This window comes from Onychostoma macrolepis, chromosome 08 (genome assembly GCF_012432095.1).
Source record: "Onychostoma macrolepis isolate SWU-2019 chromosome 08, ASM1243209v1, whole genome shotgun sequence".
Taxonomy (NCBI): Eukaryota; Metazoa; Chordata; class Actinopteri; order Cypriniformes; family Cyprinidae; genus Onychostoma; species Onychostoma macrolepis.
The window spans coordinates 18,727,133-18,751,499 of NC_081162.1; the positions used below are offsets into that span (position 1 = coordinate 18,727,133).

Sequence of the window (24,367 nt, forward strand, 5' to 3'; positions counted from 1 at the left end):
CCCTGTTGTAGGGCTCTCTAACAACCCAAATAAAAATGGGAAAGGCCGAAGAAAATAAGGTAATGCCAAACAATCAGAAAAAAACAATAAATAAATAAATCATCACTGACTAAACAGACATCAAAATAGAAATTTCAAATTAAAGTGGTTTGATTCCAGGCTATTATGAGGCTGAAAAAGAACTCCAACGCAGTATCTTGCTTTCAGTAAGGAATAATCATTTTTATTCATTCCAATTAAACATACAAAAATGTCCCTTTTTGAGCAGTTTTCTGCAAACATGAGGAAGTCAAGAGATTAAAACAGTGTGGTGCATGTGATTTTCCAAAAAACATTTAGTGTTCATGGACAACAGCACTCACATTTGAATAGAATCTGAAAAGAACTTATTCTGTTTGAGAGTATATATAAAATATCACTTCCAGAGAAATAGATTTTGTGATACAAATCATCATCTCTATGACATTCATCCAAAATTACTTACAGATGCACTTGCTGTGAGTAACATCATTTGTCACAGAAATACTTTTGTAAGATTCTTGCTCAAGGGCACAATGGTGACATGGCTGGTCCAGCAACCACTGCCTCAGCAGCTTGGATAGTTAACAATTACATCAACACCAGCTAAAAGGTAATCAATACAGTATTAAACAATAAAAACAGAAAAAAATGACTTTATATGTGTATGCTTTTAAAAACATAAGATAAGAACAAACAAAACGTGCAAAACTCATAAAGTATTTAGGTAGACAAAATCCAGTATATCATGGTGTGAATAAATCAGTAACACTGAGGATTATTTGTAACTCTGTTGGATAATTCAAGTAGGTTCACCAAAATTTCTAGTTTCATTTTAAATGTTATTAATTAGAGAAAACAAAAAGGTACAGTACACCAATATACTGTAGTGTAAAAAATGTGGTACAGTTTACAGCTCGCTAACACCACAAATTATTTGTTTGTAGTTTCAGGCAGGTTCAATGAAATGTCTTTCATTTTAATGTCCCTGAGAGAAGTCCTTGATTTTCTGTGCTATAGCCTGGGCCTTTGAGACAGGACATGGCAGCAGCGGGAGTCGAGGGGGACCCATTGCTAACCCTGACACTTCACTCATCACCTGCTTATTCACGGACACATCAAAACCTGCAGAGCGTAAATAATAATAAAAATGAAAACGTCTATACACAACAAAATCAAATCTTACTGACATTTTTCAGATGTTTGAAATAATATTGTAATAATATTTTACAGTATTACTGTTTTTATTCTATTTTAATCAAATAAATTAATAAAAAAAACATTCAAGAAATCCAAACATTTGAAAGGTAATGTATGTGGAAAACAATCAACTCACCAAGGTTCTTAGCAAATGTGATAACCTCCATAATTTCAAACTGTAAACAGAAAAGCAAACCATTAACTTCTGTAGTTAAAATAATATAAATTCATTAAACCTAAAAACATGCTGATAAAATAAGGTCCAAAAGCATCACTAATGGGATGAAGGATGTACCTGCAGTGCTCTAGTCTGTGTGTGGTTGCCATTATCAAAAGCAGCAAGCATCTGGTTCACTATGCGTCCGAGGTAGTTATATGTGCTGCAGAGGACAGAGAGCGTTGCATGGTCTTCAGCAAAGCATTAAGGAAAGGAAAGCATGTGACGTGTGGCCAAGTATGGTGTCCCTTACTTTGGGTTTGTGCTCTGCATTTCACCCATCCAAGTGAACACACACAGCAGTGAGTAGCAAACACACACACACACACACACACACACACACACACCATGAACACACACCCAGAGCAGTGGGCAGCCATTTTTGCTGTGGTGCCCAGGGAGCAGTTGGGGGTTTGGTGCCTTGCTCAAGGGTCTCGTCTCAGATATGGTATTGAGGGTGGAAGAAAGTGCTGGTCATTCACTCCCACCACCCACAATTCTGAGACTCGAGCCAGAAGCTTCAAATGTGTCTAGAAGTTACTGGTTTTGCTGTAATCTATTGTCAAGCCATAACCTTTATGTGTATCCGTTGCTTTTGAACTGATAGATATCCATACAGTTGTTTGAAGTGTTAAATTTCAACCAAAAATGAAAATTTGCTGAAATCGCCATCTAAGATGTAGAAAGCTTTTTTGCATGAACTATTCCTTTAAAATAATAATGTAATACAAAACTGAGGTTACACTACTCCCAACAAGCAAATCAGCCACTAAATAACAGAATGCAAGAACCAAATCGACACCACAGCAGGAAAAACAGTGAAAGGTTATGAATTCATAACAACTGAGGCCAGATAAAGAGTTAGATGGCATGATGTTGGCACTCACCTTCCTACTGCTCCATGAACACCTAGTACCAATGCTCCCAAGAGTTGCTGCGAAAAAAGTTCCAAGCAAAATATACAAAATTAAAACCACATTTTTTCAATGCTAGACTATCAGGAAAAATGCAGTAGATGAACGAGTGAGGGGATTTCATACCTCATCTACTCCGAACATGACAGACCAGTTATGGGACTGACTGTAACGGACACACTGTCCGAGATCCCTTAGGTCAGTCCCACTGTATTTCACTCCCTGAAATGAGGGGCTCATCTGCTCTATCCCATTTAGCACATCAGCTGCATCCACTGAAAAAAATAAAAGGAAAATCAGATACTGGACTACAGGAGTCAGTCTCTCACATGCGAATCTGACTCATTCTGTACTATGCAATTCTAAAGAATTTACAAAGTAGTCAGTGTTTTGACTGCCAGTAATGATGACGTGTGGGAGCTGCACTTACATGCAACACCAGTCATGCTTGGAATATGATAATAATACATTGGAAGATCTGGAGCAAAGGCGCTCACTTCTTTTATAAACAACTTCAATGCATCTGTGAAAAGAGAAAGAGCAATTAAAAGCATGGTTGGAAACATAAAAAAAAAAAAAATTATGCAGTGTTTAGAAAAATGGGGTAAAAACCTGCATTAGTGGGTTTGATATAGGAAGGAGAGATTACTGCTATGCCATCAGCCCCTATACTGGCGGCATGCCGAGCCTGAGGAAAAGTAAAAAACATCCACTCAGCATTTTCAAACAGTCACAAGGAGGGAACAAGTTGTTTATCTGCACATGCTGAAACACGAATGGATAAGCAATAAATCAGACAAAAGGAGTTTGGGGGGCTTCTGTTATGAAAATGGAGATGTGCATTAAGAAAAGTGGTATATGCATGAAAAATGCAGTTAATGTGTGTGAATAAAAGGGGATGTGAAGAAGTGTGCTCACCAGTTCTTGAGAGTCTTTTATACTCAAGCAGCCAACATGAACAATCACTTGCTCAAGCCTTAACACACACATAAACGAAATTAAACCTCTGGCAATGACGGAAAAAAGTAAAGATATGAATTATGGTGTTTCTTCAACTTTGGGCCTTGTGGACTTTTAGAAAATGAACTTTTTGTCATTTTTCCTGAAACATCATTAACATTTCCACTGCATATGTTGCTCAACTGCTAGCAACACCACAGTCATGAAATTGATTCACAGGAAATACATGAATAAATAGCATTCTGTGTTGGAAATGCTATTTTAATCATTTTTAGACAATGAATGGCTGACTCTTTTGTCAATTAAGGTTTAGCTAGATTTGTATCTAACCCCTGTCCCCTTAGAAGAAAAGTTGAATCATTGTCCATAGCTGAATAAACACTAGAAACATGCAATAACTCACTTGTTCTTTCCATGTTGGCACCAAGCTGCAGCAAGCTGCTTTCTTTCATCCACAGTTAGAGAACAGCCCTCACCTGTTGTGCCATTAACTACCAAAAACAAGGTGGTTTAGGTTACAAATAATATAAATGAGAAAAACAGGCTGCCTTATTGCCCAAAACCTTTGATTAAATTAACTTGTAGTTTGACTTACTAAACACACTCTTGACATTCTGCTTCTCTGTTAAGTAATCAACGTATGATCCAATCACAGAGAGATTGATCTCACTGGATAACAGCAAAGAAGAAAAACAGATCAATGATCAGATCACTGCACCTCAGGCAAATTATTCTGTAATACTTTTATTGAGAAATTAAATCTTTCACCCTTCTGCAGTGAGTGGTGTGAAAGTAGCTGCCACGAGCCCAGTGAGCTTTTTTACGCTTTTAGACATCTTTGCCTACACAACAAAATTGAGAAAACGTCAATCACGTAACGTTAAGCCTACTGAGCAATTCCTACCAACTACATTTGAATTCATTCCAGATATAAAAGAAAGTCGCTTACCTTCTCTCTCGTTCGCTATAAGCGTTTGATAAGTTCGGGCAGTCTTCACTTGACAGTCAGTGTACTGTACTGTCTGCCTCGTAGACTGTCCGCCTGTTGTCCTGCTGTGAGTGTTTGAAAGTGACGTCACTGCACGAGACGATCATGTGATGCGTGCCTAACAGGAAGCGTACGCAGACTTGTTGCTACAACAATCTTGAAAAGTAAAATATGTGATAAATCAGACATTTACTTTATTTAGAGGACCTTTAATGCATTACATTAAGAGATATGTTGCAATGAATACATACGGTGTGGTGGGATTTCATTCTTTACATTTTTAATAAAAAAACTTAACTTTCACCTATTTGGGTGACTTAACTCTGTAGTTATAAAACTAAATTCTAGTTATAAAATCATTCGTGTCATGTGAGAGAGACATTGTGGCTGGAGCATTTTGCTTACCGGAGTAATAAATGATGTAAACTGGAAAAAAAAAAAAAATTATTTATATAATAAATAAAATGAATTCACAGTTGTATTACATAGTAATTACCGAATGAAATTAAGTGTGATCTTTGTAAGATGCATAACAAAGAATATTAGAATTTTATTAATATTTTAATTCACGGATTCTCTTTGCCTTTGTTCTGAAATTAATTATTTTAATACATTTTAATCATTTTTTGGAATAAAATCACTGTTTCTTTTGTCTTGGTGAGGCGAATTTCATAGACAGTATTTTACGTATAAACACACAACTAAATCCTTTTTCAGATTTTTTATATGATTTGACATTAAATTAATCACACTGAAGAAGAAATACAACACATAAATATACTGTATTTTTATTTGAATATTTATTTTTTTATTTTTATTTTTACACATGCACTCAAACAATATATACCGAAAGGAATTTAAAGCAGACATACGAAGTGTAGTTTTAGTAAGATGCAAGAACAAAGAATATTAATATTTTACTACTACTACTGTTACTACTACTAGTAATAATAATTATAATTATTATTTATTGTTTGATTATTTTTTATTCTATTTTATTTACATATGTTTGTTTTATATTTAATGTTTCTTTATAATGTAAAAGTAAAATGCTTGCTCGAAAGGCATGCTGGGAACTGTCGTTTTTACATTACACTGTTTACGGGGCGTATACCCGGATGCGGATGTTGACGTCCTCCTATGATCTGGCGTAAGACTGTTGGTGATCATCATTCACTCGGCGATTGTGATAGAGACCTTTGGCCCTTTGTATTAAACCTGCCGTAAAATCACTATTAAACGGAATATTTTTTATTTGTTTGAATCGGAGAGCTGAATGGACCTTCTAATCACGCATGGATGATCGAAGAACAGATTTAAGATGGTCTTTCCGCTAGTTTCAGCAGCGTTTCTGCCTCAATAACATTATGTCCAGTACTGCCGAACTGTCATCGACGGGTTAGCCGGCGAGCTAAACAACAAAGCGTGACGGGTTAATAAATCTTTTTTTCTTCATCATATCGTCGTGACAACAACATTTCGCTGGATATTTTATTATTTAATAACGCCGTAGCATTTTCTACATGGTTTAAACTTGTTTTTAGTATCACGAAGATGGCATTGGGACACGCATACTATTTATCTAATTGCTATCAGTTTTAATAGGATCAATACGATGCTTTATCTCCTTCTTTCTGGGGATTTAAACTGCTGATCGTGTCACCCATGGTGATGGTTGCTATTAGAGACGAAGCATCTTTTTCCATGGCCCCGTCTGGAGCTCCTCTTGAGCCTGTCTCTGCTGGGGATCTACAGTGATGCAGTTTTGTTGTTGTTTTGTAGGTGATGAGTGTAGCATGCAGACGTGTCACATGGGTGCCAACGTGTTATCAAGGTGACAGGCAGGTGAGACAACAGCAATTGGCTGAGTAACACTAACGACAGGACTTTGTGTGAGGAAAATTTGACTTGATCGTTCTTTCTTCCTTAGTAAATTTGTAATAGACACTAGAAGCATCTCAGAAATGCACCAGAGCGGCATTCATCCAAGTGAGACGTTCAGATAAGAACAGGAACTGTAAAGTTATTGAGCTGGAACAGTGTATCTATTCAAATGCTGTGGGTGTTGCTAAATCTTCCCTGCATTATGTTTTTTGACATTACATTTGAAAATGATGGACCGGAGGTGGATGAACTCTAACTTGGTGCTAAATAAACACATATAAGATAGGAAAAGTTGACTCAGACACCTGCCTAAGGTGTCTTCATCTACGTGAAGTCCATTGTGAAACCAGTGGATTTGAGCCATGTGGATGCTTCATTTTGCAACAATGTTGCCTGCTTTTTTGCTGCTGTTTTTTATGGGAACCTCCATCAGTTTGTCAGAGTCCATGAGTAGAGATGAGAAGCATAAACTGAGGTATGGATCTGTGTGAGGAAACGCAAAATTATGACTTGCTTGCTGTATGATTCTGAAAGTTTTCTTTATTTGAGAAATGTCTTTGCTTCTCAGGAACCAAGTGCTGGAAATGTTTGACCACGCTTATCAAAACTACATGGTATGTACACAGTGACTGGTAACTTTCTTTGTTAACAGTTGGGTACAAGGAAATTTTAATGCTACTGTTCCAGTCTCTTATGCTTACCAAGGCTGCGTTAATTTGTGCAAAAATACAGTAAAAACAGTAATATTGTGAAATATTATTATACATTTTAATTAAATGGTTTCTATTTTAATATATATATTTTTTTAAATGTTCCTGTGATGGAGTTTCAGCTGAATTTTTTCAGCAACCATTACTCCAGTCTTCAGCGTTACAAATCATTCTAATATGCTGATTTGGTGCTCTAGAAACATTTCTTCTGTTGTCAATATTGAAATCAATTGTGCTGCTTAATATTTTTGTGGAAACTGTGATGCATTTTTTCTAAAGATGCAAACAGCAGAACAGCATTTATTTGAAATAGAAATATTTTGTATCTTTAAATATGTTTTTACTGTTGTTTTTGGTCAATTGAATGCATCCTTGCTGAATAAATGTATTAATATCTTTAAAAAAAATCTTCCAATCAATCTTTAAACAAAAAATCTTTACACAAATAAGTTCTGAGTAACAACAATTACCATAAGTTTAGGTATTGGTTTATTTTTAATTGTAATTATGTAATTATGTATGCTTTATTGCTACTAGTAAGAATATAGTAATTACTGTAAATACATGTGACAGATGTAACTACAGCACATTAAAACAGGTGTTACTACATTTCTTTCTTCCATGAAACATAAAAAGGATTTAGATTTTTTTCTGCTCCATACAATGAAAGTCAGTCAAGTGTTGTTTTGGACTCCACTTCATTGTATGGACAAAAACAGTTGAAATGTTCTTTAAAATATCTTCAAGTTCCACTGAAGAAATAAAGTAATATAAATTTGGACATGAGTGTGAGTAAATGAAGCCAGAATTTTAATTTAGATTATCCCGTTAACATCGCTGGTTTGCCAATAAATGTTCCTAAACAGTGTAAAATACTTCCCAGAAGCCTCTGTTATGCCCAGAAGTGTCTCTAAGCAGGTTGGAAACATAAGATGTGTGAAACTGAAATGCGATAACCTCCAGTTTAAAAAAACAAAACAAAAACATGCACAGGAGGATGGCGAGGATAGGGGAGACAGATTCATGTTTGAGAGAACAGCATTATAATTCAAATCTGCCTGATTTCATCCCATTTCATCTCTGTTTTGACAGGACCATGCCTACCCCGCAGATGAGCTGATGCCTTTGACTTGCCGTGGGAGAGTACGTGGACTAGAGCCCAGTCGAGGGGATATAGATGATGCCCTGGGGAAGTAAGTCTGTTGGAGAGAAAATAAAGATGGAGAGGTGTAGAAATTTCTTTTTGAAGAAAGACAGAGATGAAAACATGTTTTTCTGTTCCTTCAGGTTCTCCCTCACCCTCATCGACACTCTTGACACTCTTGCAGTGAGTAACATCTCAAACAGAACTTGAAACCTAATACAAACACTCAATATGTACAGTCAAACCCAGGGTTGTTTGCTCATGACCTGCTCTGACATCTCACAGCTGTTAAATAAGACGGTGGAGTTTGAGGAGGCGGTGAGGAGAGTGGTGGCGGATGTACGGTTGGATAATGACATCGTGGTGTCCGTATTTGAGACCAACATCCGGGTGCTGGGGTGAGTAAGGCATCTGTTAGAGTTTCAAAATGGGCTGACAGAGTAAAAGACTACATTTTTGAACCCAGAGTAAATTGTGGCCTTTTTGGTTGTTTAAAACTCTACTGTTCTCCATAGTGGACTACTGGGAGGCCATTCCATGGCTGTCATGTTGAAAGAAAGTGGCCAAATGGTCTGGTACCAGGACGAGCTGCTGCACATGGCCAAAGATCTTGGACTCAGACTGCTGCCTGCATTTAACACCAGCAGTGGCCTGCCTTACCCTAGAGTGAGTAATTGCACACATGTTGCATATACAATATGAATGATCAAAATGTCATCACTGGAACAGAAATATGTCCCTCTTCCAGTCTTTTTGGACATGCAATGGTCTTGTTTAGAGCATTATTTCTCTTGTTTTGAATCTCGGCTGTTCTGATCGTAGCAGTGCTTTGTTGAAGTCTGCCTTGAAGTCTGCAAATGAACTCTGTGACTTCCCACAATGGCTGCACAATCTCATCATCAGCATGGCCACCCCTTTCCCAGTTGCTGTTAGTTTATTATACAGACGTACAGTTTTGCTTTATATACTCACTAACTTATTGCAGACATATCTGGAATACCTGATTCTGATTGGTTCATCACAACATTCTGTGATCATTTTTTATAATGGCCACTAAACTGTATAATTAGATAATGTCTAAGAAAACAAATTTCCTGCTTAGAGTTATGCTTATTTCATTGCTTGTGACATTGACAGTCACCTCTTTATTCTCAAATAATTTTGATTTAATAACTGAACCTTCTTTTATGTAATGATATCAATTATAATGTCCACTTTGATGTTAATCCCCATTTAATTATTATTTACTTGAAATAAATTAATGCTTTTATTTAGCAAGGACACATGGCAATAAAGGCATTTATACTATAATGTTACAAAAGATTTCTATTTGAAATAAATGCTTTTTTTGTTTTCATTTTCTATTTGTGAAAAATCCTAAAGTTTCCATGAAAACGGGCATCTAAATATTTTCAACATAAAAAGCACCAAAATGATCATGTGACATTGAAGACTGAAGTGATGGCCATCACAGGAATAAATTACATTTTAAACCTATTAAATGCAAAGCATTATTTTAAAATCATAATTATATTTTACAGTATTACTGTTTTTACTGCATTTTTGATCCTGCATTTACAGGTGAACCTGCGTTATGGAGTCCGTGGACCCGAGACCCGTACAGGCACGGAAACGGACACCTGCACTGCCTGTGCCGGGACAATCATTCTAGAATTTGCAGCCTTGAGCCGCTTTACTGGGGACCCCACATTTGAGGTAAAATAGCCTAATGTTGGAAATGTGAACAAATGTCACAATTGTGTTGAGTTTTTGATGTAACATTTGGAAATGTCCTTATATAATCTCCAGATAAATATTTATTTTTAGGGTACAGAGAAATGTTTGAAAATCTTGCGCTTTGTATAATTCATGTTGACTAGAGCCCTTACGGTCACCAAGTGGAAATACTGTTGTGATTGTTTTGTAACAAACTAACAATGAAGCACTGACGTAATTTCAGCCTGAAGTGTTGATTCCTGGAATGTTTGTACACATTCTGTCTACAGAATTATAGCACAGATCTCTTATGACATAACTGTACCGTCTGTAAGACAAAGACAACATTAGCGTGACTTGTTGTGAACTATGAAAAGTATTATGAGGTCAGGAATGTTCTCACTGTGTGTGGTGAAAGAGACTTACGATGACTAAATCTATTGATGTAGGCCAGTATTTAGGTGGTGGTGTACTGTTGTATTGTTTACAGGCTCATGCGAGAAGAGCTCTTGACTTCCTTTGGGAAAAGAGACAGAGGAACAGTAATCTAGTGGGAACAACCATCAATATCCACTCAGGAGAGTGGGTCCGCAGAGGTGAGACTGAATCATACCCAACAACCCACCCAAGACATGAAACAAACGTGCTTATATACGGACCAATTAGGGAAAAGTCAAGTCTGAATCATGATGTTTTTTGTAATTGTTTCCTTAACAGACAGCGGAGTTGGGGCAGGCATAGATTCCTATTATGAGTACTTAATGAAGGCTTATATATTACTTGGAGATGATCGATTTCTGCAGCGCTTTAACACTGTGAGTATCTGTCATTCTTTTGTTAAAGTCATTAGAATCCTGTAATAGCTTGCAGCACCACTGAAATGAATTTCCTTTTCAGTTTGCGCCATCAAGCAGTCTTATTTTTTAACCCCTTTTCTCCACACATCTGTCATAACTGTGGTAATCCAATCAATCGCAGATGGACGCCTTTTTTACCCTTAAATGGGTTTCAAACACAATTTCATGTTGACTTTGAAGAGAATCCATTCACTTTCATAATTTCAAATGCATGTGTATGTGTAGACTTTTTGTCTTATGTACTATTTTTTTCTGTTTATTTTAGTAGGCTGGAGTAGGTTGTATATTTGACCATTTTTAATTATTATTTGTATATATTTTTCAGACATTGTATTAATATTAATATTGTATTTATTTTATAATTGATCATTATTCAGAACAGAAGCCGTGGAGTGTGACATTATATATTGTTGCCCACAGCTGTAGGATCTAAAATAACTTGATATAGCAGGTTTCTTTATCTCGTCTGTATTCATGAATTGTGTTTGTTTGGTATGTATTTCAGCACTATGCATCCATTATGAAGTACATCAGCCAACCTCCTCTGCTACTGGACGTCCACATCCACAAACCCCTGCTGCCAGCTCGCACCTGGATGGACTCCTTGCTTGCCTTTTTCCCTGGATTGCAGGTGAGTAATCAATAATCAGTCTTGTTTTCATTCAGTCATGAAAATCCACACGTGGGAGCTCTGTTCCTTTCTGCTCATTACAGGTGTTAAAGGGGGATATCCGGCCAGCCATAGAGACGCATGAAATGCTTTATCAGGTTACCAAGAAACACAACTTCCTCCCTGAGGTATATCCTCTTTTCTTCGGTCTGTCTTTTCAATTTCTTCAACGTCTGTGGTTTACAAACTCTTCTTGACTTTGGCCCACCCCCTCACGTACTGTCTCGCCAGGCCTTCACCACCGATTTCAGGGTTCACTGGGCTCAGCACCCCCTCCGGCCAGAGTTTGCAGAAAGCACCTACTTCCTCTATAAGGTACAGAGGTGTCACTGAGTTCTCAATACAACATCTCATTCACTCACATAATTTTCCTTCTCATCAACTTCCTTCACGCTGCACTGCTCCTGCTGTAGTGCATTTGACCATGTACTTTAATGCTGTAAACCATTGAGACAATACAAATGATTCATTTCATCTGAAGGCAACCAGAGATCCATATTACTTGGAGGTGGGCCGCACCATACTGGAGAACCTGAACCGGTTCGCTCGGGTTCCCTGTGGCTTCGCTGCTATGAAGGATGTGAGAACAGGGAGTCACGAGGACCGGTAAGAGCAGGAGTTTGTGGGTATTAAAGAGGATGTTGGTTTATATGAAATATTTTTGTAAAAATAGTTTGAGAAGATTTTGTGAAGGGAGTGTTTATGAGTGAAGAGTGGTTATGGGCTGTCTCATGGCATATTTATTTCTCTTCGTCACCACCCACATGTTTCAGCATGGACTCGTTTTTCCTGGCGGAGATGTTTAAGTACCTGTTCCTGTTGTTTGCTGAGGAGGAGGATTTGCCTTTTAATGTGGAGGACTACGTCTTTACCACAGAAGCTCATCTGCTGCCTCTTTCCCTCTCCACTGCTTCAAACTCAAAGGCGCCCCCTTTAGTAAACAATATGGTACTGCACATCAGCGCCATAGCAGTTTTTACTGTTTGTGTGCTTTAAATGTATCAAATGTTGATATACTATTTTTCTGTCACCTCAGGCTGGAGAGGAGCTTGATGACTCAAATTTTGAGTGGACTTGCCCTAACACCCGCCTACTCTTTCCTGATCCCGCCTTCCCACGCAATCTCCGTGAACCAATCAGGAGTGCGGTGGATAAGAGTTGTCCGCGGCCAACCACTCATCGGTGAGAAAGTGATATAACCAGCTGGTCTACGTTTAAATAGCATTTTACGCCATTTTATATTATATAAATTAGATATACATATTATTTAGAATTAATACGTTACAGCTATAATATACACAGATGCTCTATTTAAAAAAAAAAAAAACAAGTGCTCAGTTTGAAATTATAGGACATTTGCAAGAAGATATTTAATGTTTTCTTTTCATCTGTCTTTTGCAGAGAACCTGGTATGGGACGTCCTCCTCTTAGGGCTCAAGACTTCATGGCCAATAACCCTGAACATCTGGAGCTGCTGAGGCGGATGGGTGTCAGTCTCATCCATTTGAAGGATGGCAGAGTACAACTCGTTCAACATGCCACACAGGTACCAACCCTGTGTTTATCTTTTTAACACTATTTTATTTTTATTAAGGCAACAGTTTTAAACACTTATATTATATTATATTATATTATATTATATTATATTATATTATATTATATTATAAATAATAAAGGAATTATACTATATAAGTTGTAATTTGAATTTATAGATTTAAACTAAATTTCCCTTTCTTCCTCACTATAGGCGGTGAGCGCAGTCGCTGCAGAAGATGGCATGCGTTTCATGCAGGAAATGATGGAGCTATCCAGCCAGCAGCAGAAAGAGCAGCTTCCTCCGCGAGCTGTTCAGATTGTTTCGCACCCCTTTTTTGGTAGAGTGGTTCTGACCGCAGGCCCTGCGCAGTTTGGAATGGATCTTTCCAAAAGCAGTTCTGGAGTGAGTATGATTAACTGTGACCTTTTATTATGAACTTTCTCGCTTTTTTGGCTATTTCGGTGTTGTTCTTGGTTTGTTCTTGCTACAGGGTATAAATTTTTTTAGTCATGCTATACTGTGTATTTTGTGCTCTTTCTCCTTCTCCCTCAGGTGCGTGGGTTCGTAACCATAGCGGAGCCCTATAACGGCTGTTCTGAGTTGAGTAACGGTGAAATTGTGGCAGGCCGCATCGCTCTGCTGCAAAGAGGCCAGTGCATGTTTGCAGAAAAGGCCAGGCACATTCAGAAAGCTGGGGCCATCGGAGGCATTGTCATAGGTGAGATATGTTTCATTGAGTCAAGTCACCTAGTTCAGGAGTTTTCAGTATTTTTCATGCCAGTGTCCCCTAAATGTAATGATTTCCTCACAAAGAACTCTCCCGCTAAACAAACTTAAATAGGTGGCCTTTACGTTGTTACTGAAACCCAAGCAAAATATTAAAATATTATCTGGAAAATATTTAGTTTTTATTAAGTTGACAGTGTATTTCCCCCCCCCAATTAATGTTACATGTGACACTGTTAAATTCAGATTCCTTGATATAGCACTTTATATTTTAAAATTTTTCTAAAGCAGTTTTACAGTTAAATTGACAGCCTCAAAATCAGCCCTTTTAGTATTTTTTTCTCTCATATTTTCCACTGACCTGCCTAAAACCCTTTTGTGGGCCCCTGTTTAAAAACCCCCGATTTAGTTAATGGACTATATTTGACCATGGCTGCTTAAAATGATTCATTATAATATTTTTATTGCCTTTGTACCAGTGCTATTTTACATAATAATAAATATACACAGCACACACACACGTTATGTAAACAAAAACTTTTTTTTTGGATGCGATTAATCACGATTAAACATTTGACAAGCACTAGTTTTGAATTATCTTTATTTTTTGTATTTTCAGTTTTCATTGTAGTTTTAGTAATTTTATGTAATTTTTTATTAGTTTTTTTTTTCTTTTCAGAATACACTCTAAAACAAAATGGTGCTATATAGCAGTAAAAGTGGTTCTTTGGCTCATAATCATAGGGGAACCACTTTCGGTGCTGTATAGCTCCAAATCTTGGTGCTTTAGTGGTTCTTCAGTGGTTCTTCACCGGTTCTTTGGCGTGACTGAGGGGCTATATAACACCACTGCCGTACAAAGAACCTGTTAAGCCCCTTTAAAGGTTCTTTACAAGCCAAAGAACCACTGTTGGTGCTGTTTGGCACCATTTTTGTTGAAGAAATACAATGCAACTTGGCACCTCTTGTGGTTCTACATAGCACCATTTGACAAAGGTGCTGTATAACACCTTTAAAGATATGTTGCTGTATAGCACCAAAAGTGGTTCCCCTATGATTACGAGCCAAGAACCACTTTTAGTGCTATATAGCACAATTTTGTTTTCTAGAGTGTAGCTTTAATGTATTTTTAATTTAGTACTTCAGCTTCAACTTATTTTATTTTAGTTAATTGCCAAAACAACATTTATAATTTTCTTATGTTTTTTTTTAAGTTTAAGTCTCTTTTTAATTTATTCAAATTTCAAATATCAACACTGTTTTCTACAGAATAAATCAGTCTTAGTATTATTTTCTCTCTCTTTTATTGTCGTTTCTGTTTAGATGACAATGAGGGCAGCAGCAGTGATACGGCTCCATTGTTCCAAATGGCGGGAGATGGTCGGAACACTGATGATGTCACTTTACCACTTCTTTTCCTGTTCCACAAAGAGGGTAACATCCTGTTGGAGGCTCTAAAAGAGTACAGGGAGGTGGAGGTGCTGCTCAGTGATAAAGCTAGAGACAGAGGTGAGACACTTTCTAAGACTTGAATATGAGAAAATGTTAATATGTGAGGAAGGTGGTACACGTTGCATCATCTACTTAGTACTTCCATTCCTTTCTAATTATTCTTCCTTTATTACTCTTTCCCTCTGTGTTTGTAACTCTTTTCCCTTTCCACTACTTTTTTCCCTACCTTCTTGGATGAGCAGAATCCATATTTAAGGGGAAAGCCCTCCCGGGCGCCCTGTTGGATGGCAGTAAGTACCCCTCCTCTATGGGTTTCCCTTCATGCATCAAACCCACTTGTTTTTAATGAGTCATGTTGCAAAGATCATATTTACTGGTTGAATGAAAATAAATGCTATCACCAAGTAGGAAATTCTAAACTTTCTTTAGGCCCTGAGTTTCTGAGTTGGAGGCATGTCAGTAAGAAAATATGGCAAGAAAATAGATGCAGTGTCTCTACTAATGGTAAATTTATTGAAATGAACTAAATGATGATTTTTCTTTTACAATTAAACCTAGTTAAGGATCTGTTTACACCTGGTATTAAGATGTGTTTTCGTCGGTCAGATCTCAAGTGGAAAACATTAAATACAGGTGTAGATGGAGTCTAAAACATTTTGAACTTGTTCACTTCTGACCACTTTCCAGTGGTAGTAGAAAAAACTAATTCAACCAGATTTATTTCATAGCGTAGACACTTATGTGGTAGAATGTGTTCGAACAGTCACAAAAAACCACCTACTTTCTGCCCACTGATCCAACACGTGAGCACTATGGGACGTTTGAGAAAGTGCACCAAAATAATTTACTCCAACTTGATTATAATTGGAATCCACATTACCATTTGCTTCCTTTTTCTCGCACGCTTATAAGCAGCGTAATACTTCCTCCATTCAGTCGTATTTGGGCGCCATACTCAGCACTTCCACAAAATAACCGTGTGATGAAACGAGGGGAGGGTCTGGACAAAATCCAAACACAAGTGGTCACAGAAGAGATATTTAAACACACAACAACCAGGTGTAAATGCATCTCGGCTGATCACTTGTGATTGTATCACTGAAAGCGCATCTTAATACCAGGTGTAAATAGTGTTTAAAAACGATAGTCGTGCATAACAGAATATATAACAAATATAGAATTCAATTTACAGCACTTGCATAAACTGAAGAAAAACATAAAGCAAAAGCACACCAGATTAGGGATGGGTACCGAAACCCGGTATTAAATCGGTCTCGGGGCTAAATTATGAAAGACCGGAGTATCGATAAACTCTGACGTTATCGGTTCTGCTGTCGGTACTGGAGAAATCAAGAAAACACACATACATTTATTGTTACTATATATACACATTATTATGCAAATTATATTTCACCAGAGTTGCCAGCTGTTTTTATGTGCAATAATATTCAAACATCTGTCTATGATACATTTTTGCTATTCGCAATTCAGAAACGAGAACGCGCTTACGCGGAGGAGTTTCAGCACGTGCAACATGAAAGCCCTGTTTAATTATGATAGAAGAGAGAACTAACTATTCAAACATCTGCTTATGCTTTAGGCCTGTGGCTGTTATATTAAGCTTAGTTTATTATTTTTTTATTTCGATTTTGGCTTCTAAGTATTATAGCCGCGTTTCTTCTAGCACAACTTCCTTCCCTTTACAGCGGTGCGCATTCGTTCCTCCCTAACCAAAACTTAACGTCAGAATCAGCTCAATCGGTGATTATTGTAAAATGCTGTCTTTACTGCTGCTACATTGCGGGACATGTTTGATAATAAAACGTTGAAAGCACAATCAGCGCGAGACGCTGTTCCCCAGGATGAAATGTGTGCGCGCCGCTCCAAAACGGACAAGCAGATTACACTTTGAGCTTCAGGCGCATCCAAACGATCAAATGCACACAAAATGTCAAAATGGCCAGCTACGAGTATTCACTTAAACACAGTTTATGTCTTAAGTGGACGAGATCAGTTGGGAGAAAATCCGATGTGTGTCAATATTTTGTCTTAAAGTGACAGACTGGTGCTTGGGCCATCAATGTTAAATAACAAAATGCAAAGAGAAAATCACCCACAGCTCTTAATCTGAATAACGTTATAGCTTTAATAAGCATTAATCTATCAATACATACAGTGAAAATTATACAGTGTTATTTTACATTTTAATTTTTTTGTTTTACGTTTGATTACTTTTAGATTTCTTTTGTAGCTATTACTTACCTGAACATTAATGTTAGTAGACCTTCATGGAAAAATGAAAGCACTGTTTATTTCATTTCATTTAATTTGTATATTTGTTTTATTGTATTTGTTGGTTTGTTTTACTTTGTTTCTTTGTTCATGTTCTTACTGTATCTTATGTATATAAAACACTAAAAATGCCTGCACACTGGTGCATTTACAAATTGATGTTTTATATTAATTTAATTAAATATTTATTTTACATTTCAGAATATAAAGCAATGTTAATCCAGCTCCTAATCTGTCTCATTCATATATATATATATATATATATATAAAACAAAAAGTACCGATAAATACCGTTAAAGTACCGGATCGATAAGCAGTATCAGTAAGAGTAGTAATACCGTTAATACCTTAACGATACCCATCCCTACACCAGATGCACATTCTTTAGTCATCATTTTGCACAAGAAGTGTTAAAAATTTATTTATTTATTTTTTGGTAGAAAAGGTATACCAGCATCTTGCTTCGAAGAAAATGGGTTGAAAGCACCTGATGTTGTAATTTTGACTTCCTAACTCTAATAGAGTGCTTAAAGATAAATAAACTAATTTGAAATGGGTTTTTACAAAGGCATTTTTCAGTTTATGAATAAAACCAGTTCTGTGGCAAATATAATTTGTCAAAACTTGGATGTTTTGTTCTACGATGTGAATTACACACACCTATACTGAAAATGCAAATTTTGAAGCAGTTATGCTTGTTTTTATAAAAACATACGTTTGTATCAAGTAACTACATAAGAACGTTTGGGGTATGAATGTGTGCAATTTATATTGTAGGGCAAAACGTTACCTTAGGAAAGTCTTGTGGGAACCCATGGCAAATTAGTTTTCTGTGTTTTGACGTCAAGGCTGCAGCACTCTATACGGACCCAGGAGGACGTGAACACACCAAACGTTTATGGACTTGTATTAGTGCAAGTTCACTTAAAATCTGCATGTTTCTGGGTGACAACATGTCATCATTCTCCACACCTCATGTGGTCTGCTAGGTTTTGTTTTAACTGTTTTTAACTGACCTCTTTTTCAAGGTATGGTTGGAGCAGAAGAAGAGGACTGCTCCACAGGGGAGAAAGACCAAACTTCTCCCGCCTCTTCGGAACCTGTGGACCAATCACAAGTAACTACTCAGGAACAGAGAACAGACGACTCAGTCGTAGCACAAGAGTCGGTTCAGCCAGCAGAGGGACTTGGAAGCTATGTCTCCGTGGATGTAGGGGAGGAACCTGCGGTGGACGAAGATTCCAGCAGCCAGTCGGTGGACTCGCTGATGGCTGATTGGCAGGAGGACTTGGAAGCGTTTAAGCAGATGGAGAAGGATGAGCTTTGACATTCCCCTCCATCTCGGACTCCGCTAGGTTGTCCCAGCCATAGCACAGACTGAGAAGTCAGTTCTGTCGAATAGGGTCAATATATCAGACAGGCGTGATTAAGAACTCTGACTCGAAGAGCTCAGCCAGTTCTACAGCCAGTTCTCAGGGGCTTTTCTTTCCGATTCACTTCTTTCCTGTTTTCTTCAACCGAACGCTGAAAAACTGTTATTCCAGATCTCACCAACACATTACCACTTGTCTCTTTCTCTACATGCTTAGGACGCACAATCACTCCTGTTTTTGTCTTCCTTCTAACAAATGGATTCCCTGATTATTGAAGCGCAGGCTTAAATCATCAGTGCTGATGAATCATCTGAAGGATTGATTACTTTAATGGCTGGTTTAACTGTGATGAATTGCTTTTTTGCAATAGGGTTCATAGACGGTTCTTGTCTCAGTTTGCAGGGTCTGAAAAAGAAAAAAAACGAAGAACTTTATGGAATGATATATGTGTATGTTTGAGTGTTTGTATGTATGTTTATTGTTTTTGATTAATAAGTGAATCAGCCTGGGAGCCAAACAAACAAACCTCCTGCAAGTCAAAAATGCTTCTTCCAGCCTTCTGCATTAAGTATTTAACGGTCTTACACATTCAGTCCAGCTAATATGACTTTATAATGAGGTCAGTGTTTTCAAAGAAAAGCATTAAAGGACCACGGATGACAACTTTGCATGTCAGTGACAGACTTTTTTCCAAGGATGAAGGAGGCGTGCGAAGCATCCTGAAGGATCCGCCAGAGGGCGCCACTGCTCCATTGCGCCCAATAGCTAATTAATTGACTGGGAGACCATGCCAGAGGGCGTGAAACGTGATAAGCTCAATAAAATTGATTGAAAATTTTAATATATGCTTCCTTTTTATTGGATAGGCTTTCTATCATGTGTAATATTTATAGGGGGAAGGGGGACCTTGATTAAATTTTAGCGTTATGAACTTGCGCATGTGATAAATTCATTTTCCTCCTTTAAAGCAGCAGTTAGGCTGTTGCATCCAGGGGCGTAGCACCAAATGTTGGGCCCCAGTCACACAACCAAGGGGGTGGGCCCCCCTCACAACACAACATCATTATGCCCCCCACCCCAAGGGCCCCTGATACTCATTTCCACCATTACCCCCTGTTCGACGCCCCTGGTTGCATCTAAGTGTATGTGATCCAGTAAAACCACACAACCTAAATATATTATTCCCACTGGAAACATTTTATTGCAGAGTTTACCATAGAGCAATATATATTTATACATTAAAATTATATATACATACCACCATTCAAAAGTTTGGGGACAGTAAGATTTTTTTTAAATAAATTTTATTCAAAAAGGACGCGTTAAATTGATCAAAAGTGACAGTAAAGACTTTAACATTTTATCATTGTTACAATATATAATTGGAAGTACACAAAACACCTTACATTATAAATAATAAGAAACATGCATTAGAAGTTGCTTAAAATATTATTGATCTAAAAATTAATATAATTTCTTGGCATAAGCAATTGACAATATTGGAAAGCTCTTTTTCAAGACATGCTACTGAGGTGAGAAGTGGAAAAGGTTTATGATCATTTGACTAGTTCCTCCCCTCCTACGTCTAGGCATGTGGTTGGTTTGCCACACGGGCTTCAGCAAGATGGCTGCAGTTCTTCGAGCAAATCAGGAGTGCAGGCTGTAAGCCAGCGGTCCACATCACTACAGCAGCGCTTATTCCGTCTGCGTGAGTGTGTGAGTGTGTGTGAGCCGCCGCCAGTGGACCGAGCGGGTCACTTCTGACAAGTGAGTGTTTCCCTGTCATATATATGCATTTTTGCGCTGATGCTTGTGTTAATTGTTAAACGCAAACCGATTGCTTTTCTTTGTTTCTTGTCTTTGGTGAGTCGATTCCTGTTTTGGCTCCTGACTGGTTCTTCTTTTTTGCATGACCAGTTTGATCTGATCTGTGAACAGTGATTCTGGGCTGCATGGTGGTGTATGGGCTGTGTCTCAAAACCCAGTGTTCCGCCGGTCTACACAGCGTTTTTGGGCATCTTTAGCGTCCAAAACGAATGCAATATTTTTGGGAGACTATGATGCCCAAACTGCTGTCTAGGTAAGCAGTATACTAGGTTTTAAGACAGCCATGGTAGACAGGAATAGGTGAGATCAATAATTGGTTAATATGAGGTTTCTGTCGCATTGCAAGGACGTTAATTGATCCCCCCGCCCCCCCGTGTTTTTATGTGGTACTACCGAACTGGAAGTAAAGAAAACAAAAGACACCTGGGTTGGCATGCATGCACACGTACACGTGTGTGTGTGTGTGTGTGTGAGTGTGTTTGTCCACTGTCCTGCGGGCAGACAATGCGCCCTCTGTCTCTTCCGTGGTGCAGCTGTGTGTGTCCTTCTGTCACTGTGCTTTCATATGCAGTATTTTCACTAGCGCGCATTCAATGTATGGCGGTGTGTTTGAATGGCAGACATGTTTACGTCTAGAGGGAGCCGTGCGTGATTTAGCGATGTCTGATTCATAAGTGAATCATTCCTTTTGAGTCGGATCTTTTTAGTTGGTCGGTTGAACTGGATCACAGAACAGCACTGGCTGTTCGAATCAACTCACTGACTCAGAGAACTGAGAATGGCGAAACCGTACTTCTCTACTAATAGTAGGCGAAAACAGTGAAAGGAGTAGCATGTCTGAATCAGTGTTGCCAACAGCTTTCAACTGAAAGTAGCTAAAGGTCACTAAATGACATCATAATGGCAAATTCACTGATCTATATAAAGATGAATATAGATCAGTGGGCAAGATGAGAACTTGGATAAGGTTTGTCCAAGAAGTTATTATATTTGTCCCTTAACTTTTGAAAAAAATCTCAAAAGGAGTGGAGAAGTCACTAAATCTAGCTACAAAATTGCTAAATTGGCAACACTGGTCTGAATTATGCTGAAGTGCATACTTTACTATCCCATGGGGCCATGGGAGAGGATTTGTTTTGTGGATGACCGTGAACTGATTCAACTGATCACATAATGACGGAATTGCCAATGTAGTATAATCCGGATTAAATGCATACTGCACACATTCTTACGATGTAGAACATACTTTTTTTTTTTTTTAATGGTCGCAAAATAATTACTCTGAGTATGCTAGCCTATTTCGAATGCAGCTAGTTATTTACGGGATTTGTCTGGTACGGGATTTAGTGATGTCTGATTCATAAACGAGTCATTCCATTTGAATCTGTTTTTCTTTTTTTCAATTACTCTGTTCATTTATGAATCTGACTGAATCGTCCGAGCGGTTCCTGAATCAACTCACTGACTAATTGAATTTATGTAGACTTAAATTTGACCTGCAGTGATCTGTCTTTACAACTCTCCAACTCACTGAACCTTGAACCATCTCTGTCAGATTCGTCTGACTTGCAAGTGATTCATTTAATTTTAGAGTTCCCTTACTCTTTACAGACAACTGATTCTTTCAGATTTGTCCAACTCTGAATGATCTGGTTTGACAGCTCACTGACTCTGTTGAACCATTGTCGTGCTCTAACCCCTAACAGAATCCTGTTGGAGCCCAGAGTGATTCTATTGACTGAAAGAACTTGTGCAACAGTCAGGCTCCATAAAATCCCATTCATTTTCTCCTGAAGCAATTGGATTTTTAAATATAACATTTAATCTTTTAAAAGCAGACCTATTGTGAGCCACAAGCTGCCACATGGAGTCGTACAGGAGATAGAATCTCACATGATACAGCCTCTTTTGCACACACGATTCGTAATAAACCAAGTACCGAGGTGCGTGTTGATGCTAAGAACATTTGGAGTGAACTGAGTGTTTGACTGACTGGCTGAAAAGTAAATTAGTCAATAGCAGAAATGTAATTAACCGTGCTAGAAGTATGTTAACAACCTGATTGTAAGCCTATTTTATCAATGCTTATACAAAGCATTTTAAAAGACTTTAGCCAGGAAATAAATTTTAGTAATTGCCTTTATGTAATTAACAAAATATGCTTCATAGGACTTTATAGGAATGTTGTGGAGATGCTGGGATGTCAGTAACCATGTGATGATGTAAAAGAACTGCTCAGTCATTTTTATTTTTTTTTCTGAAGGAAACCGTTCGAAAGAACCAATTTGCGGAAATGAGTTGGACTTCGCTCTGGGGAGACACGGTCGGCTCTGTACCTCTCTCTCTCTCTCTCAATCTCTCATCAGTCTGACGCCTCCATCTGTCTCTCTCTCATCCATAAGCAGTGTGTGTGTTGCTTTGCGCACATATGGCTTTTGTTCTGGTGACTGAAGAGGCTGAATGGCTATTAATAGCGTCTGTGGGTCCTCCTCTCGGTCAGTCAATTTCAATCTTCTCCACCATCACAGCTCCTTTCTCCCACTTTGTTTTATTCAGTTTCTCCCACGTGCATCATGGGACCTGAGAAATGCGACCCAATTAGCTCATGGGGTTATGATGCAATGTCAGGGTGACATCACTCAGAGGAGGTTACCATAGTTACTGGAGGTCTATGTGGGAGGTTCCTGTGGTGGTGTTTTGGAGTTCTGTGTGTGGTGTGGTTCTGATGACCGAGGAAGTTGCATGTTTGTGAACTGTGAATTGCAACTTTTGAATTTAGTATGTTGACAGCACAACCTTATCTGACTCTTATGCACTGAGGGGTATTTTGGTCAAGTGGTTAAAGGAAAATTGTCATTATTTACTCACCCTCAGGTTTTTCCAAACCTGTATGACTTTCTTTCTTCCATGGAACACAAATAGAGATATCTAGTAAAATGTTTTTGTTGCTTTTTTCCACACAATGAACATGAAATGATATAAATGGTCTATATGACTCATGCTGCATGTTCCATGTTTTCTAAAGCTATGTTTGAGGAACTGACTGAAATGTAATTGTTCAGTTACTTCAAATTGATTCAAAGTTCCCCTCTTCCACAGCTCTCAAGAATCTTTTTCGTTTGCATTTGATACTTTGATGCATTTGAAGTTTGATGCAATTACATACTTATAAAATTAATTAATAAAATACTAAGACTTAATAAAAATGTTAAATGTAATTTCCATTAAATGTCATTTTGAAAAATAAAACTGACATTTTGCATGCTGTACATTTGTGGTTTATCTTTAAAATTGTTTACTTTTTTAGTGTTGTATTATTTTATTAAGACAAATTAATACAGATTAAAGGGGTCATGAACTGAGACATCAAAATGCCCTTGATATTTTGACATATAAGAGGTCATTGTGCTATAAAAACATCCTGTAAGTTTCAAAACTTTCTTGTTAGTCTAAAAACAGCTAATATTGAAGGCAATCTGCAAAAACGACAACTTGTGGAGTGTTCTACTCTGATGTAATAGTGCGGCTAAACACCGCCGCCTCTGAAGATCAACGCATACCTGTTTAGCCCCACCTACCGATTCTACATCGCTGCCTATTTAGCCCCGCCCACCAAATCGCGCATGTAGTGTAAATAATGAGAAAGTCAAACGTAGGTCTACACAGAAATCAAACAATAAAGATAGCTCAGAAGGAAACAAGACACTGCAGTGCCAAGTTGTGGAAAAACACAGTCTTTTTGCATTGCCTTCCTTCTGATCCCAACATTTGGAAAGAGGGATGAACATTATTTTTAATGAAGTTCCAGACCACATCAGTAAGAACTTGGTCGTTTGTTCACTTCATTTCATCATGGATTCATTTACAAACAAGGCACAATTC

At 37.8% G+C, this 24,367-nt stretch overlaps 3 protein-coding genes across 6 annotated transcripts in view; 2 read left to right on the forward strand and 1 right to left on the reverse strand.

Annotated features, from left to right (window-relative positions):
* Positions 1-203: 203 nt before the first annotated feature.
* On the reverse strand, positions 204-4,392 carry npl (N-acetylneuraminate pyruvate lyase (dihydrodipicolinate synthase)). Its single transcript, XM_058784888.1, has 12 exons — positions 4,259-4,392; positions 4,078-4,151; positions 3,905-3,978; positions 3,713-3,800; positions 3,268-3,325; positions 2,962-3,037; positions 2,780-2,872; positions 2,476-2,624; positions 2,323-2,369; positions 1,514-1,598; positions 1,355-1,394; positions 204-1,143 (listed from the first exon to the last, which is right to left on the reverse strand). The coding sequence occupies exons 2-12, from the start codon at positions 4,143-4,145 to the stop codon at positions 998-1,000; spliced, it is 924 nt and encodes a 307-aa protein (XP_058640871.1). The 5' UTR covers positions 4,146-4,151; positions 4,259-4,392; the 3' UTR covers positions 204-997.
* Positions 4,393-5,437: 1,045 nt separating this feature from the next.
* edem3 (ER degradation enhancer, mannosidase alpha-like 3) lies at positions 5,438-19,499 on the forward strand. 3 transcript variants are annotated; one of them, XM_058785337.1, is made up of 21 exons: positions 5,438-6,656; positions 6,750-6,795; positions 7,984-8,084; positions 8,179-8,218; positions 8,321-8,433; positions 8,551-8,701; positions 9,617-9,751; positions 10,242-10,347; positions 10,469-10,566; positions 11,114-11,239; positions 11,323-11,406; positions 11,510-11,593; positions 11,760-11,884; positions 12,052-12,226; positions 12,315-12,460; positions 12,680-12,824; positions 13,026-13,217; positions 13,368-13,533; positions 14,865-15,050; positions 15,236-15,283; positions 18,314-19,499. In XM_058785337.1, exons 1-21 carry the CDS (start codon positions 6,544-6,546, stop codon positions 18,610-18,612), a joined length of 2,679 nt encoding a protein of 892 aa, XP_058641320.1. In that variant the 5' UTR covers positions 5,438-6,543; the 3' UTR covers positions 18,613-19,499. The 3 variants fall into 3 exon arrangements, with proteins under 3 accessions (XP_058641320.1, XP_058641323.1, XP_058641321.1); XM_058785340.1 differs by lacking the exon at positions 11,510-11,593; XM_058785338.1 differs by lacking the exon at positions 15,236-15,283 and having other exon boundaries at positions 5,440-6,656.
* A 739-nt stretch (positions 19,500-20,238) lies between these two features.
* The window catches only part of zgc:92140 (uncharacterized protein LOC447854 homolog), a 32,328-nt gene continuing 28,199 nt past the window's right edge, over positions 20,239-24,367 (forward strand). The window contains exon 1 of one of the 2 annotated variants that reach the window (XM_058785451.1): positions 20,239-20,425. The gene's annotated coding sequence lies outside the window, so the exon portion shown is untranslated. The remainder of the gene's footprint in view (positions 20,426-24,367) is intronic. The other variant, XM_058785450.1, reaches the window with a different exon arrangement.

Bases quoted from the DNA above. Each gene is read 5' to 3' on its own strand.
- npl (XM_058784888.1), bottom strand. From the start codon at position 4,145: ATGTCTAAAAGCGTAAAAAAGCTCACTGGGCTCGTGGCAGCTACTTTC. The intron at 2,625-2,779 runs GTAAGTGCAGCT...TATTTTTTTCAG, and splicing joins AAGCATGACTGGTGTTGCAT to TGGATGCAGCTGATGTGCTA. The intron at 1,395-1,513 runs GTACATCCTTCA...TTCTGTTTACAG, and splicing joins CACAGACTAGAGCACTGCAG to TTTGAAATTATGGAGGTTAT.
- edem3 (XM_058785337.1), top strand. From the start codon at position 6,544: ATGTGGATGCTTCATTTTGCAACAATGTTGCCTGCTTTTTTGCTGCTG. The intron at 12,227-12,314 runs GTACTGCACATC...CTGTCACCTCAG, and splicing joins CCCCTTTAGTAAACAATATG to GCTGGAGAGGAGCTTGATGA. The intron at 13,534-14,864 runs GTGAGATATGTT...GTTTCTGTTTAG, and splicing joins CATCGGAGGCATTGTCATAG to ATGACAATGAGGGCAGCAGC.